Source organism: Entamoeba dispar, genomic scaffold (genome assembly GCF_000209125.1).
Source record: "Entamoeba dispar SAW760 scf_1105229462393 genomic scaffold, whole genome shotgun sequence".
Taxonomy (NCBI): Eukaryota; Evosea; order Mastigamoebida; family Endamoebidae; genus Entamoeba; species Entamoeba dispar.
The window spans coordinates 24,938-37,849 of record NW_001855170.1 but is presented as its reverse complement, the minus strand read 5'-3'; the positions used below and the strand labels follow the sequence as shown (position 1 = coordinate 37,849).

The following is a 12,912-nucleotide window of genomic DNA, read 5'->3' as shown; positions in this document are numbered from 1 at the left end:
GAGCTACATCAGCACTGACACTCAAGTGAAAAATGTACACAGCACTGAAAAGCTAGTGAAGGAAGAACAACAATTGTTGTAGCACATAGATTAACAACTGTTAGAAATGCTAGTAGAATTTGTGTATTCCATCAAGGAGAAATTATAGAACAAGGAACACATCAAGAATTAATGGAATTAAAAGGAACATATTATGGATTAGTTAAAAGACAAAGTATGGAAGAAGAAGTTGATCAAGAAACAGTTGAAAATGATTTAAAGAAAATTAGAGAACAAGAAAATAAAGAAGCAGAAGAAATTAATCAACATAAGAATGCAGATACAAATGAAGATCCAGATGTTGTACAAAAATTAGAAGATGAATATAATAATGAAATGAAGAAATTGAAACATTCAAATAGATTTGTATTATTAAGAGTTATTCTTGATAATTTCAGACATGAATGGTTCTTATCAATACTTGGATTTATTGGAGGAATTGGAGGTGGTGCTATTTTCCCATTCTTTACATTAAAAATTGTTGACTTAATTATGTGTTTATTATCAATTAATTCAGATACTCTTACTGATGACCAAAAGGATACTATTAAAAATATTTGTATAATTGTTGTTGTTATAGGTGTTGCTTCATTCATATCATACTTTATGTATATTGGATTATTCTTATCAGCAGGATTTAAGATGATTGGTCGTGTTAGAAAAGATATGTATCATTCAATAATGCATCAAAATATCTCATGGTTTGATAGAAAAGAAAACATGGTAGGATCATTAACAACAAGACTTGCATCTGATCCAACAACATTACAAGGAATTTCAGGAGAACGTGTTGGAAATGTTATTCATATTATTTCTACAATTGGATTTGCTTTAGGTATTGCATTCTATTATGATTGGAGAGTTTCATTATGTGTTATGGCTGTATCTCCAGTATTAATTGTTGTTGTATTTATTAATGGAAAATTAAATTCATTAGAAGCTTGTCCAGCACAAGCAGCATATGAAAGATCAGGAGTTACTCTTGTTGAAGCAGTTGAATCAGTAAGAACAGTTCAATCATTAACTCGAGAAGAACATTTCCTTGAAGTATTTAAGGAAGCATTAAGAGAACCAAGAAGAGGAATTTATAAATGGGCACCATTGTTATCAATTTTCAATTGTTTGACTACATTATTGACTCAAGTTATGAATCCATATGGATTTTATATTGGAACATATTTAATTAAAAAGAAGAGTGAATATGATCTTCCAGTACCTGATTTTATGGTACAATTCAGTGATAAGTTTGAAGAAATGCAAAAAGCTATTATGGCAGTTATTTTTGCAGCACAAGCAGTTGGTAATTTAGGAAATATTGTCCCAGATATTGGAAAAGCTGTTAGAGCAGCAAAGAATACATATGATGTTATTGATAGAAAACCAAGTATTGATTGTTATAGTGAAGAAGGTGAAACATTTAATGAGATTAAAGGAGAAATTGAATTTAAAGATATTTGTTTCAGATATCCAACAAGACCAGATAATTCTGTCTTAAAAGGTATTTCATTCAAAGTAGAACAAGGAAAGACTGTTGCATTAGTTGGAGCATCAGGATGTGGTAAATCAACATCAGTTCAATTAATTGAAAGATTTTATGATCCAACACATGGAGATGTATTATTAGATGGACATAACATAAAAGATTTAAATATTCATTTCTTAAGAAGTCAAATTGGAATGGTAGGACAAGAACCAGTATTATTTGCTGAGAGTGTTATGGATAATATTAGAAGAGGTATTCCTAAAGGTGTTGAAGTTACTAATGAACAAATTTATGCTGTTGCTAAAATGGCAAATGCACATGATTTTATTTCAGCAATGCCAGAAGGATATAATACAATGGTAGGTGATAGAGGTGCACAAATTTCAGGAGGACAAAAACAAAGAATTGCTATTGCACGTGCATTAATTAGAAATCCAAAAGTATTATTACTTGATGAAGCTACATCAGCACTTGATTCAGAAAGTGAAAAAATAGTACAAGATGCACTTGACAAAGCAGCAAAAGGAAGAACAACAATTGTTATTGCACATAGATTATCAACTATTCAAAATGCAGATCAAATATGTGTTATTATGAGAGGAAGAATTGCAGAAAGAGGAACACATCAAGAATTAATAGATTTAAAAGGATTTTATTATACACTTGCTATGCAACAATTTGGAACTGTGAATTAGTTCATTAATTGATTAAATTATTAATTAGTATTTTATTCTGTTAATCAATTTAGACCACTAAATTAATTGTTTTGATGAATTATTATTTCTTTTTATCATTCTATTATTAGATGATTATTATTTTATTAAAAAATTAGTAAAAATATTAAATAATTTAAAAATAGAACAAATATTAGAACATAGATAACTTATGAAATATATCATTTAATAGAGTCTTTATTAATAAAACAATATCAAATACTAATAGAGAAAATAATTTTAAATTTGGTATAATAAGAACTTTAAATAAAATAATTGATAACAACAAAAATAATAATTCTAAATAATTTAATAATACTGTATGTGTATTTAATAACCAAACACTGAATTAAATTATTATTATCAGATACAATAATTTTTATATATTTTAATGTTTTTTCTTCTTTAAAATTCATTAGTATAATTTCATTAATTTTTTATCCTAATAATTATGTTTTATCCAAACTTATATAAGTAATCTTTTCATTTTATTTCTTTTATCAGTTATTTATCTGTTTTTCTTTTCATAAAGTCATTGTTCTTTAATTTTATTAATCCATTTTATATTTTATTAATACTGAGTTAAAACATTTCTTTGTTATTGTCTTAATCTAATTTATAATGCAACTTTTGTTTATCAAAGTACCTTGCAAGTAACTATTTATTTTCTTTGTTAGAACAGTTTTGTTTCGATTCATTTGTAAGTTACTCATTGAAATTTGATGAAAAAGATAAATTATTCTTTTTTATAAATTACATTTGTTTTCTGCCTGTGTGATTAACTTGATTAATAACAAAATGTTGATGTGTGTAGCTTATGTTAATTAATAAATAATAATAGTATAATATACCAATTAATAAATAAATTTTATCTCTTGTTTTACTATTTAAAGAAATAAAGTTTATTTTATTATTCTACTATTAAATTAGCAATTTACATTCTATTTATTAAATAAGTTATTCAAGAAAACAACAATACACCAACTTCCTTTAAACTCTTTAAAATTTATTGTGTTTATTTTTGTCTTAAAAATCAATAGTGTTTGAGAGTGTCATTGGCCATAATCTTTTTGTGCTATGCCATTAGTAGATTCGTCTTTTATTAAATCATAAATTAAAGGAATTATGTAACTGTTTTAACTGTAACAACTATGAAAATAATCACTAAATTCAAAAACTGTAACATGGATTAAAAGCTGAATGAGAAAAACATTAAAAGTTAAAATAAATGAGGATAGTACATTAAGAGTTTTTAAAAATGATAAAAGAGTTGATTCTTTTATACAGTAATAATTTTGTATTTGTACTATTCCGAAAATTGTTTGTTTTACTTACTAAATAAGTATTAATGGTTTAAGAGTCGTCGTAACCAAGTTATTTACATATACTTTATTTAAGTGTTATGTTTCATTAGGAGATACATGGCCTAAGTTAAATGTCATTTTCTAAGTGATACACCATTGGTATATTTTATAAACAAATATGAGTAAATTTTTAGTGGTATATATAGTAATGAAGAGATAATTTGATCATTATAAGGAATTCTTGGTATGAGGTTGTTGTGTTATAATATTGTCTTTAGTTGTTTGTTGTTTTGTTAACGAAAATGAGTGATAGTTATTTTCATATAAATCAATCAATTAGTAGTTGTTGGTTGTTCTTTTTGTTTAGTTTCCTGTTCTTGCATAACTTTTTTCCATTCATCTACAACTACAGAAGAACAATCTTTATTAATTAAAGTGTCTGATGTAAAATTGTGTGTCAAAATTAATGCATCTTCGCCATCAAGATAATAATGTTTAGAAACTTTAGTTACACTAGAAAGAAATAAGACACAACTTTACTTTAAACAAATCAAATGATTATCAAAAATAATGAAACAAACGTAAATCCAATTGTTTTTTCATATAAATGTAAAGCTGGTTTATTTGAAACTCTTACTTGAAGCATCATTGCTCTAGCACCAAAGATTTCAATCATACTATTTTCTGCAGCTCGAATTAATTTGGTTGCAATACCTAATCTTCTGTATGTTCTTAAAACACTAATAGAAGTAACTTGTCCTGTAACAACTGGATGAGGATCATCATCTTCACTATATATAAATAACTAGTAGATAATATAAAAAATAGATACAAACATTTTAGTTAAACAATATCCAACAATCTTATTGTCTGGTGTTACAGCAACAAAAGATGTTGGATATAATATCAAATGATAATAATATAATTGTAAATTATAATTCTCTGGTAAATTTGTCAAATTAACGTTTTGGATTGCAGGTAAATCTGCAGGCTAGATGATTACTTTCCATTTATTTATTTTTCTAATTTATATAACATATTTAATTTAAATAATCCAAAAAAAAGTAATTTAAGAGAAAGAAGAAATTGATAGAATTGTTTCATGAAAAATAAAAAAAACAAACAGTAGCTTTTCTGATGGTAAACATGATAAATTAATATTCAAGAAAAGATTTCTTCTTTTTCAGATTTTTTTGTCTTTTCAATTTTTTTAAATTTGTCTTTTTATAGCCACGAAAATTATAAATGGGTCCACGTTTACATTTAAATTTGTTATTCAAGAAATAAGAAATTTATGTTTTATAAAAAAAAAGAAAGAAAAATAGGAAAAAGAGAGAAAGAAATTGAACTAGAAAATGAGAAGAAAAAGAAATTTCTAGAGGAACTGAGAAAGAAAAGAGAAGAACTAAGTAATTAAAAAGAAAATTAAATAATATTGAATGCATACGATTATTGATACAAATACACCAGAACAAAATTTAATAACTACAGACTTTACAATAACATTAAAAGATACAGTTAGTAATGTTGATAAGAATGTTAATTTTTATACAATTTTATTTACATGGAAACAAAAGAAAATCTGGAAAACAACACCAAAACGATTTAGTGAATTTGAGGCATTTCACAATCTTATTAAATATGTGACAAATGATCCATGTATTATTAATTTACCACCAAAATTACTTGTTCATACTAAAGAAAATTTAGAAGAAAGAAAAAAAGGATTAACAAATTATATTTATTCAATTACTAAAAGTAGTTATTTAATTCAAATTCCTGAAGTTAGACAATTTTTTGAAATTCCATTTGTTGTTCAATTATATTATGCAGCAATACCTATGCAATTACCAGTTGTAGAAAATCAAGAATTACCAGAAAATGTTAGACAAATGTATCAAGATGGATGTACATGGACAACACATTTTAATAGAATGTATACTTCAGTACATCAATTACCAACATTTGAAGAACAAGATGAATTTTTTATGAAGAACAGAGATATGATTAATAATATGAGACAATTTTTTGAAATTCAAATGCAAACATTTACACAAGTTTGTTATTATTATTATTAATATTTATATGTTATTAGAACATATAATTTAAATTAATTGAAAAGAATATTAATAAAAAAAAATAGGTTATTAAAGAACAAAATATACAAATATTAAAAGATATTTTTTCTACTTCTCATAGAATTTGGTTATGGATAGTTAATATGCCACAAATTATTCATGCAATGAATGTACTTGCACCACCTACATTTATTGATATAATGAAATATTTAAACAAAAGTACTGGAGAATTAGATATTCCAGCATCAGTTACTACATCAACTGGAGATTCTATCAAAGATTATTTTAATCAAATTACATCTATTAAAAAGAGAGGATCAGAATTAGAAGCAGAAGTTGTAAAAAATGGATTTGTATTATCTTCATATACTAAAAAGAGAATTATTGAAATTTCAGAAGAAATTGATAGACTTATTGAAGGAGTAATTTCATATAATCAATTTATTAATGGAGATAATTGTATGGATGTAAAAGAAATGTATATTGAAGCAACTAATTTAGATATTGCATTTAGTAAGAGACTTGGAATATTAATTGATAAAAAACCAGAAAATGAATGTTTGCAAAAAGCAAGTTGGATTGAAGCAAAAGGATCAGACAATCAAGTATTCATGATGCAAGAATTATATCAACCATTTGTGTTATGATAAAAAGTATAGAATTGATATTCTTTTAAATAACTAATATATTTTTCTTTTTAATATTATTAAAAAAAAATGATAAAGAAAAAAAAAAATATCAAATAATAGATATATCCATAATTGGATTTTCTTCATATTGAGAAGTGATTGTTTCAGTTTCTTCAATATGCTCTATTTCTACAATAGAGTTCACTTCTAACATACTCGCATTAGAAGGTTCCTCTTCTAATGTGAAAAAAAAATGATAAAGAAAGATAAAATAAAAAAATAATAAGAAATAATAAATAAATATAGAAATAAAAGAAATAAAAGAAATATTTATTTCAATAACAAAATAAGAAAAAACAAAATAAAAAAAAAAACAAATAAACTAAAAAATGAATAGTTTTAAAATTTCAAGATATTAATGTTTAAATCATTTATGAAAAAGAAAAAAGAAAAAGAAGAAAATCTTGTTATTAGTGAACCAGAAGGATTTCAACATATTCATCATGGAGAATATACATTAGGAGAATTAACAGGAATTCCACCAGAATGGGAAGCACAATTAAAATCATCAGGAATTACAGAAAAAGAAATTAAAGCACATCCAGAAATTGTTCATGATGTATTAGATTTTCATAATAAAAATTTAACAGAAATGGAAGGAATAGAAAATGAAAAAGAAGAAAATGAAAAAGAAATAAATTGTATGAAAGAAGATGATGGACAATTTCAACTTCAAATTCAACCATTACCTGATGAAAAAGAAGTTGATTTAAAAAGTTTTATTAATAAAAATGATCCAGATGAAATATATGAAAATTTAGAAAAGATTGGAGAAGGAGGAGTTGGTGATGTTTTTAGAGCAACAAGAAAAAATGATGGATATGAAGTTGCATTAAAAAGAATGAGAATTACAAAGAAAAGTAAACGAGCAATTGTTACAGAAGTTACTATATTAAATCAATATCGACATGAAAATGTAGTAACTTATATTGAATGTTATTTAATTAATGAAATGTTATGGTTAGTAATGGAATATATGAATGGAGGATGTTTAACTGATATTATAGATAGACATAAAGAAGTACCATTAACAGAAGAATTTATTAGTTTTATTTGTAATGAAACATTAAAAGCATTAACATATCTTCATTCATTTCATTGTGTTCATAGAGATATTAAATCAGATAATTTATTATTGAAAAAAGATGGAAGTATTAAATTATCTGATTTTGGTTATGCTGCACAATTAACTAAACAAAAATCAAATAGAACAAGTATTGTTGGAACACCATATTGGATGGCACCAGAATTAATTAGAAGTCAAAGATATGATGAAAAAGTTGATATATGGTCATTAGGAATTATGTGTATGGAAATGGCTGATGGAAATCCACCATATATGGATTATCCTCCAATGAGAGCATTATTTCTTATTACTACTAAAGGAATTCCTCCTTTAAAAGATAAAGAAAAATGGAGTACTCAATTTAATACTTTTGTTAATGATTGTTTAGTACTCAATCCACAACTTAGAAAAACATCATTTGAAATGATAAAAGTTTGTTCTTTTCTTTTTATTTTATAAATTTTATTTAAAATTATCTTTTGAACATAATTTTAATCTTTTTTTTAGCATCCATTCTTAGAGATAAAAATTAGTAAATCAGAAATGGCTGAATTAATTCAAAAAGTTGCTGATTTACCTCCTCAAGATGATGATGAAAGTGGAATAGATAGTGGAATAGATGATGAATAAATATCAATAGTTCATTTCATTAATATTTAAGGTTTTCTATTATATTTTTTTATTAATTAAAAATGAATAAATGGAGTTTAATTAATATTTAATAAACACAAAGATATTCTAACCATATTGGATCATTTAAGTCATATATATGGTTTATTATTTTAATTATAAATGGATCTGTAATATAATTCTTTGGATTAATTTGTGGAAAGACAAATGAAAACCATATAGAATTGATATGAATATTAGTGTTTGGTGTAATATATACTTCAAGATCATTATATGATATTTGAGAGAAGTCATGAATAAAACTATTAAATCCAAGAACTATTTGAATAGAAGAATGAAATTGAAAGTTTATTTTAGAAATTATAGAATAAAAGAGTGAAAGTCTATCAACAACAATAAGATCTTGAATTGGATAACAAGGATCTCCAGTATATAAAAATAATTTTAATGTTAAAAGTTCATCAGTAGTTGAATTAATATAAATAATATTATTTTTAATATGATTAAAAAGAGAAGGAATTCTTATTTGAAGAATAAAAGAATGACATTTTAATTTATCTATTCCATTTGTTAAAGTAATATCTGGATGAAATGTAATCAATTTTGAAATAAATCTTTGTATAGGATGAAATAAAATTGGTTCTATATTTTGAATTAAAAGTTGAGATGGAAATAATGAAAATGCTTTATTATTATGAATTATTGTTGATGATGGTAATGATTGAAATTCTAAAGGAAGAGCAAAGAGACGTTTTGAAATTAAATCAATTGCAAAATGTGGTTGTTTTATTGATGGTTCATTAACAAAACAGAAAATAATAAAATTATTAAGAGATATTTGTTGGATTGTAGTTTGATTCCATTCTTGTGCTTCATCACATACTTGAATTAAAATATTATGAATTTTATTTAAATAAATAACAATTATATTAAGTTGATTCTTAAAGTGTTGTGTTATCCAACATGGTTTCTCTTTAATACCTTGTTCTAAAATGTTAATACAAAAAATACAATTTTTTTGACTTAAAATATAATCAATAGAATATTCATTAAAACATAATGGTTTAATTTTAGATGGTGTTTTTAAAGAAGAATACCATAATGTTTGATATTTTTTATTCTTTAATGATGGTAAAACAACATAAATTGAATCATTTTGAATTGCAATTGGATGATTCCATAATAAACTATTATTATATTCAATTTCTTTTTCTTCTTTTGTATCTATATTAATAATATATATATGATTATTATTTCTTAATATAATACATTCATTATATGGTATTGAATATACATCATTAAATGAATGTTTTAATTCAAATTGTTTTATACCAACAACATTTATATTAGTAGTATTTTTTCCAGTTTTTGAAACAATAATAACATTTTTATTTGTAATTGTCATTTGTTCTTTCTTTCCTTCAATAAATATTGTTTGAGGTTTATCTAATTTTATTTGTTTACATTTATTTATTAATAATTTGTAATATACAGTCCCTTCTGAAGTATAATCAATAGCTCTTTTTCCTTGTTCATCTAATAATGTAGCATTACAACCATGTTGTAATAACCAATTTATAAAAATAGTATTTTTTTGTTTAACTGCATCATGTAATGGATAATTACCATTTATTTTTCTATTAATAATAGAAGTATTAAAATTAATTGCAACTTTATCACTTTCAATATTCCATCCATTTAATTGTTCAACTCTTCCTCCATTTTCTAAAATAAATTTTAACATTTTAGGATTAGTGTATTTTGTAATATATGCAGAATAATAAGTTAATGGAGTAGGAATCATTTTTATAATATATTCTTCTGCAGGAGAATCAGAAAGAAGTAAAGAATCTAAAATTTCTTTAGAGAAGTTTTCATCTATTCCAACTATATCTTTTGAACGTAATATTTCCAAAACATAAAAAGATTTTGTTGTTAAAGCTGTTTTGATTATTTTAATATAATCAATAATATGATTTGCAAATGGATACATTTCTAATGCATTATTAAATCCAACAATATCATCAATACCACCAATAATTTCTCTTGGAAATTCTTTGATTGGTAATGTTAATAATATTTTACGATGTGACTTACTAAATGGTGTGCAAACAAGAGATCTGAATATTGAACATTCTAACTCTTCTGCATAAGGTAATAATGCAAAAAATGTGATTGGTTCATGAAAAAAAGCAGCCATTCTCAATGCATGATGTTTTGCATATGTTGTTTGTTGGAATAAACATTCTGAATTCATTGAATTTATAACACATTTTACTAACTCTTCATTTGGTGTTAATGCCAGAGAATAAACTAAAATTGAAAGATGTGTTGGTAATGGTGGTGGTAGAAATGGTGCAAGTAATGGTGGATAATCAAAATCAATGAAAGGAAGATAATTTGATTCTATACATGGAGGAATCGAATTATCTGAAAGAATAATAAAAGAATATGGTTCTAAATTAATAGATAATGTGATTGTTATTGTATCAGGTGGATAAGGAATTATTATTCTTTGAATTTGAATATGATTTCTAGTAAATATGAATCTTTGAGGAATATTTGATTGTATAGGAAGAGAATGTAGTTCTGTTGGAGTAAATAAGACATTATTTACCCATTTTATTTCTAAAGATCCAATATAAATATTGATTGTAAATTTTGAACGATAAGAAGAAGTTATATCAATATATTTTGTCTGAACTGGAATAGGAATTGATGTATAAATTTCTTGAGATGTAGAAGATGTATTAATGATTGTTCCTCCAATAAACAAAAGATTATTTTGTTCAATACCTTTTGAGTTTGTTAATAACTCTTTTTGTTTGTTTTCAAAATTTGTTATATCTTCTTGATTTATTTTATTCTTATCGTTAATTATTTTAGATGTATTTGAATTAATAGAATTACTAGAATGTTTTTCTTCAATTGATATACTATTCTTGTTATTTTCTTGATGTATCCAAAGTGATGGAATCTTTTCTTCTTGAAGAATTGTACTAAAAGGGTAATGTTTAATATTGAATAAACTGGTGAATGATAGACCAAGTGGTACTTGTTTTAGTTCATTCATCTTATTTAATAAAAATTCTACAACATTGATTTGTTGGTTATAGATAGCAACCCCCAATAACTCTGAGTTTACAAGACTTGAATTTGTTTCAACAAACTCCATAATTAATGGTAAACACCCTTGACTTGCTGCAGCTATTTGATATTTTCTTTGTTTCTCTTCATCAGATTCTTTTAAGTATTCTTTCAAGTGTGTTCTTATAAATTGTTCATGTCGATATAGAATGTGAGATATCATACTTTCTTCATTCATTGTTTGAATGAATCTCCTTTTTAAGTTTTCTCTTCAAAATTTCTTTTTTGTTATATAAAACGTTAAAATTGATAAATCAACACTTTCAACTGTATTACAAATATCCATCTTTTAGTTGATCATTAAAACAAATCTACGTCACTTTTGTACTTACTCTGTTTTATTGTAAACGAAATAATTACTAGTTGTACTAAGTAACACACACTGAAGATGATTTTAATTTTAATTTTAGCTAATAATCAATTTCCCAAAATTAATGCAATCAACAATCAGTTATTTTCATTTATCTTGATAATTAATAGAAATTGCTTCATTAATAACTCAACATTTTAAATAAATCAAAAAGAATTTAATAAGAATATATGTTAATATAATTTTAAAATATGAAAATAAATCATTTACAAAATACTATTACAGATAATGTTGGTTTGTTTTTTTTTTTGATAAATGTTTTGATAAATAAAATAAGATTTTTGAGAATTTCCAAGTATGTTTTAATTTTCATTCATTTAGAAAATTAAATAGTATATAGAAAAGTGTAATAAGAAATTATGAAATTAATTTTGATAACTCTGATATTCTTTAAAAAATGAATTAGATATGAATATAAAATAAAAATAAATTAATTATTAATCTGATATTGTTTCTAGTGTTCATGAAATTAATTTATAAATTAAGTAATATTTATTTCAATTAGGATATAAAAATAACAATATTGACTTTTTTATGAATGATTCTAATGACGTTGTTTTTGTTTTTTTATAGACAATTATGTTCTACAAATTATATCATGGGTAAAATATTTTGAATCAATAAAATAATAGTTTTTATTATTTTTTCTTAAAAATAAAAATTAAAAATGTAAATACTCATTCAATAATCATTTATATTTGGTTATATTTTATATCATTTTATGATAAATTGTTCTGAATTATAAATGTTTCAGAATTGATATTTGATTTAATGTATGTATTCATTTTTATTATTATGTTATTTATGTATTTTATTTTTATATATTTATATGTTTTATTTGTATATTTATTTTTATTATTATATTATATATATCATCATTTTATCTATATATTTTATATTTATCTTATTTTATTAGTTTGATATTATTATTATTTATATTTTATTTTATATATGAATATATTTTTATTTATATATATTTTCTTATATATTAATACATTTCTTTATCTTATTTTTATTTTGATTATATTTTTATATTTTATATCTATTTTCTCTTTATATTTATTATTATTTTATTTATATTATATTGATTTTATTTTGTTTATTATTTTATTTATATATTTTATTTATTATTATATCATTTCTCTTATTATTTCTTTATCATTTATTATTATTATTTAATTTTTATATCTTATATCTATATTATATGAATTTATTATTATCATATATTACATATTATATATTAATCATATAATATTTATAATTGATGATATATTATATTTTTCTTCTCTTCTTTTTTATATTATTTCTTTTTTTTTATTTGAATATATTTGTTTTTGTATTTTTGTATTTATTTTATTTCTTATTTTTGTGTTTATTTTATTCTTTTTTATCA

General features: G+C 23.0%; 5 protein-coding genes across 5 annotated transcripts in view, besides 32 other annotated features; 3 read left to right on the top strand and 2 right to left on the bottom strand.

Moving 5' to 3' along the window:
• The window catches only part of EDI_310500 (ATP-dependent permease MDL1, putative), a gene marked incomplete at both ends in the record, with an annotated part of 3,959 nt that extends 1,742 nt beyond the window's left edge, over positions 1-2,217 (top strand). The window contains one exon of the mRNA XM_001739771.1: positions 53-2,217. Within this exon, the coding sequence (XP_001739823.1) occupies positions 53-2,217 (2,165 nt within the window). The remainder of the gene's footprint in view (positions 1-52) is intronic.
• Positions 2,212-2,372: a microsatellite.
• Positions 2,373-2,466: 94 nt separating this feature from the next.
• Positions 2,467-2,553: a sequence feature (AT_rich).
• Positions 2,554-2,582: 29 nt separating this feature from the next.
• Positions 2,583-2,676: a sequence feature (AT_rich).
• Positions 2,677-2,776: 100 nt separating this feature from the next.
• Positions 2,777-2,812: a sequence feature (AT_rich).
• A 243-nt stretch (positions 2,813-3,055) lies between these two features.
• Positions 3,056-3,150: a sequence feature (AT_rich).
• Positions 3,151-3,871: 721 nt separating this feature from the next.
• On the bottom strand, positions 3,872-4,687 carry EDI_310490 (N-terminal acetyltransferase complex ard1 subunit, putative; the record flags this gene model as incomplete). Its single annotated transcript, XM_001739770.1, has 4 exons — positions 3,872-4,052; positions 4,121-4,330; positions 4,376-4,530; positions 4,664-4,687. The coding sequence occupies 4 exons, from the start codon at positions 4,685-4,687 to the stop codon at positions 3,872-3,874; spliced, it is 570 nt and encodes a 189-aa protein (XP_001739822.1).
• Positions 4,438-4,479: a sequence feature (AT_rich).
• Positions 4,548-4,593: a sequence feature (AT_rich).
• Positions 4,688-4,844: 157 nt separating the features above from the next.
• Positions 4,845-4,882: a microsatellite.
• Positions 4,883-4,978: 96 nt separating this feature from the next.
• On the top strand, positions 4,979-6,264 carry EDI_310480 (uncharacterized protein; the record flags this gene model as incomplete). Its single annotated transcript, XM_001739769.1, has 2 exons — positions 4,979-5,596; positions 5,683-6,264. The coding sequence occupies 2 exons, from the start codon at positions 4,979-4,981 to the stop codon at positions 6,262-6,264; spliced, it is 1,200 nt and encodes a 399-aa protein (XP_001739821.1).
• Positions 5,602-5,725: a sequence feature (AT_rich).
• A 23-nt stretch (positions 6,265-6,287) lies between the features above and the next one.
• Positions 6,288-6,335: a sequence feature (AT_rich).
• Positions 6,336-6,348: 13 nt separating this feature from the next.
• Positions 6,349-6,491: a repeat region.
• Positions 6,492-6,560: a microsatellite.
• A 1-nt stretch (position 6,561) lies between these two features.
• Positions 6,562-6,642: a microsatellite.
• Positions 6,587-6,634: a microsatellite.
• Positions 6,643-6,664: 22 nt separating the features above from the next.
• Positions 6,665-8,002, top strand: EDI_310470 (serine/threonine protein kinase, putative; the record flags this gene model as incomplete). The annotated part of the gene is made up of 2 exons (XM_001739768.1): positions 6,665-7,804; positions 7,880-8,002. The coding sequence occupies 2 exons, from the start codon at positions 6,665-6,667 to the stop codon at positions 8,000-8,002; spliced, it is 1,263 nt and encodes a 420-aa protein (XP_001739820.1).
• Positions 6,892-6,945: a microsatellite.
• Positions 7,818-7,878: a sequence feature (AT_rich).
• Positions 8,003-8,039: 37 nt separating the features above from the next.
• Positions 8,040-8,098: a sequence feature (AT_rich).
• Positions 8,091-11,327, bottom strand: EDI_310460 (uncharacterized protein; the record flags this gene model as incomplete). Its single annotated transcript, XM_001739767.1, has 1 exon — positions 8,091-11,327. One exon carries the CDS (start codon positions 11,325-11,327, stop codon positions 8,091-8,093), a length of 3,237 nt encoding a protein of 1,078 aa, XP_001739819.1.
• Positions 8,146-8,166: a sequence feature (AT_rich).
• Positions 8,474-8,512: a sequence feature (AT_rich).
• Positions 8,889-8,935: a sequence feature (AT_rich).
• Positions 9,228-9,270: a sequence feature (AT_rich).
• Positions 9,450-9,493: a sequence feature (AT_rich).
• Positions 11,328-11,653: 326 nt separating the features above from the next.
• Positions 11,654-11,722: a sequence feature (AT_rich).
• Positions 11,723-11,908: 186 nt separating this feature from the next.
• Positions 11,909-11,961: a sequence feature (AT_rich).
• Positions 11,962-11,985: 24 nt separating this feature from the next.
• Positions 11,986-12,017: a sequence feature (AT_rich).
• Positions 12,018-12,122: 105 nt separating this feature from the next.
• Positions 12,123-12,188: a sequence feature (AT_rich).
• Positions 12,189-12,299: 111 nt separating this feature from the next.
• Positions 12,300-12,466: a microsatellite.
• A 7-nt stretch (positions 12,467-12,473) lies between these two features.
• Positions 12,474-12,513: a sequence feature (AT_rich).
• A 6-nt stretch (positions 12,514-12,519) lies between these two features.
• Positions 12,520-12,645: a microsatellite.
• Positions 12,646-12,647: 2 nt separating this feature from the next.
• Positions 12,648-12,798: a microsatellite.
• Positions 12,797-12,839: a microsatellite.
• A 5-nt stretch (positions 12,840-12,844) lies between these two features.
• Positions 12,845-12,898: a microsatellite.
• Between the last annotated feature and the right edge of the window lie 14 nt (positions 12,899-12,912).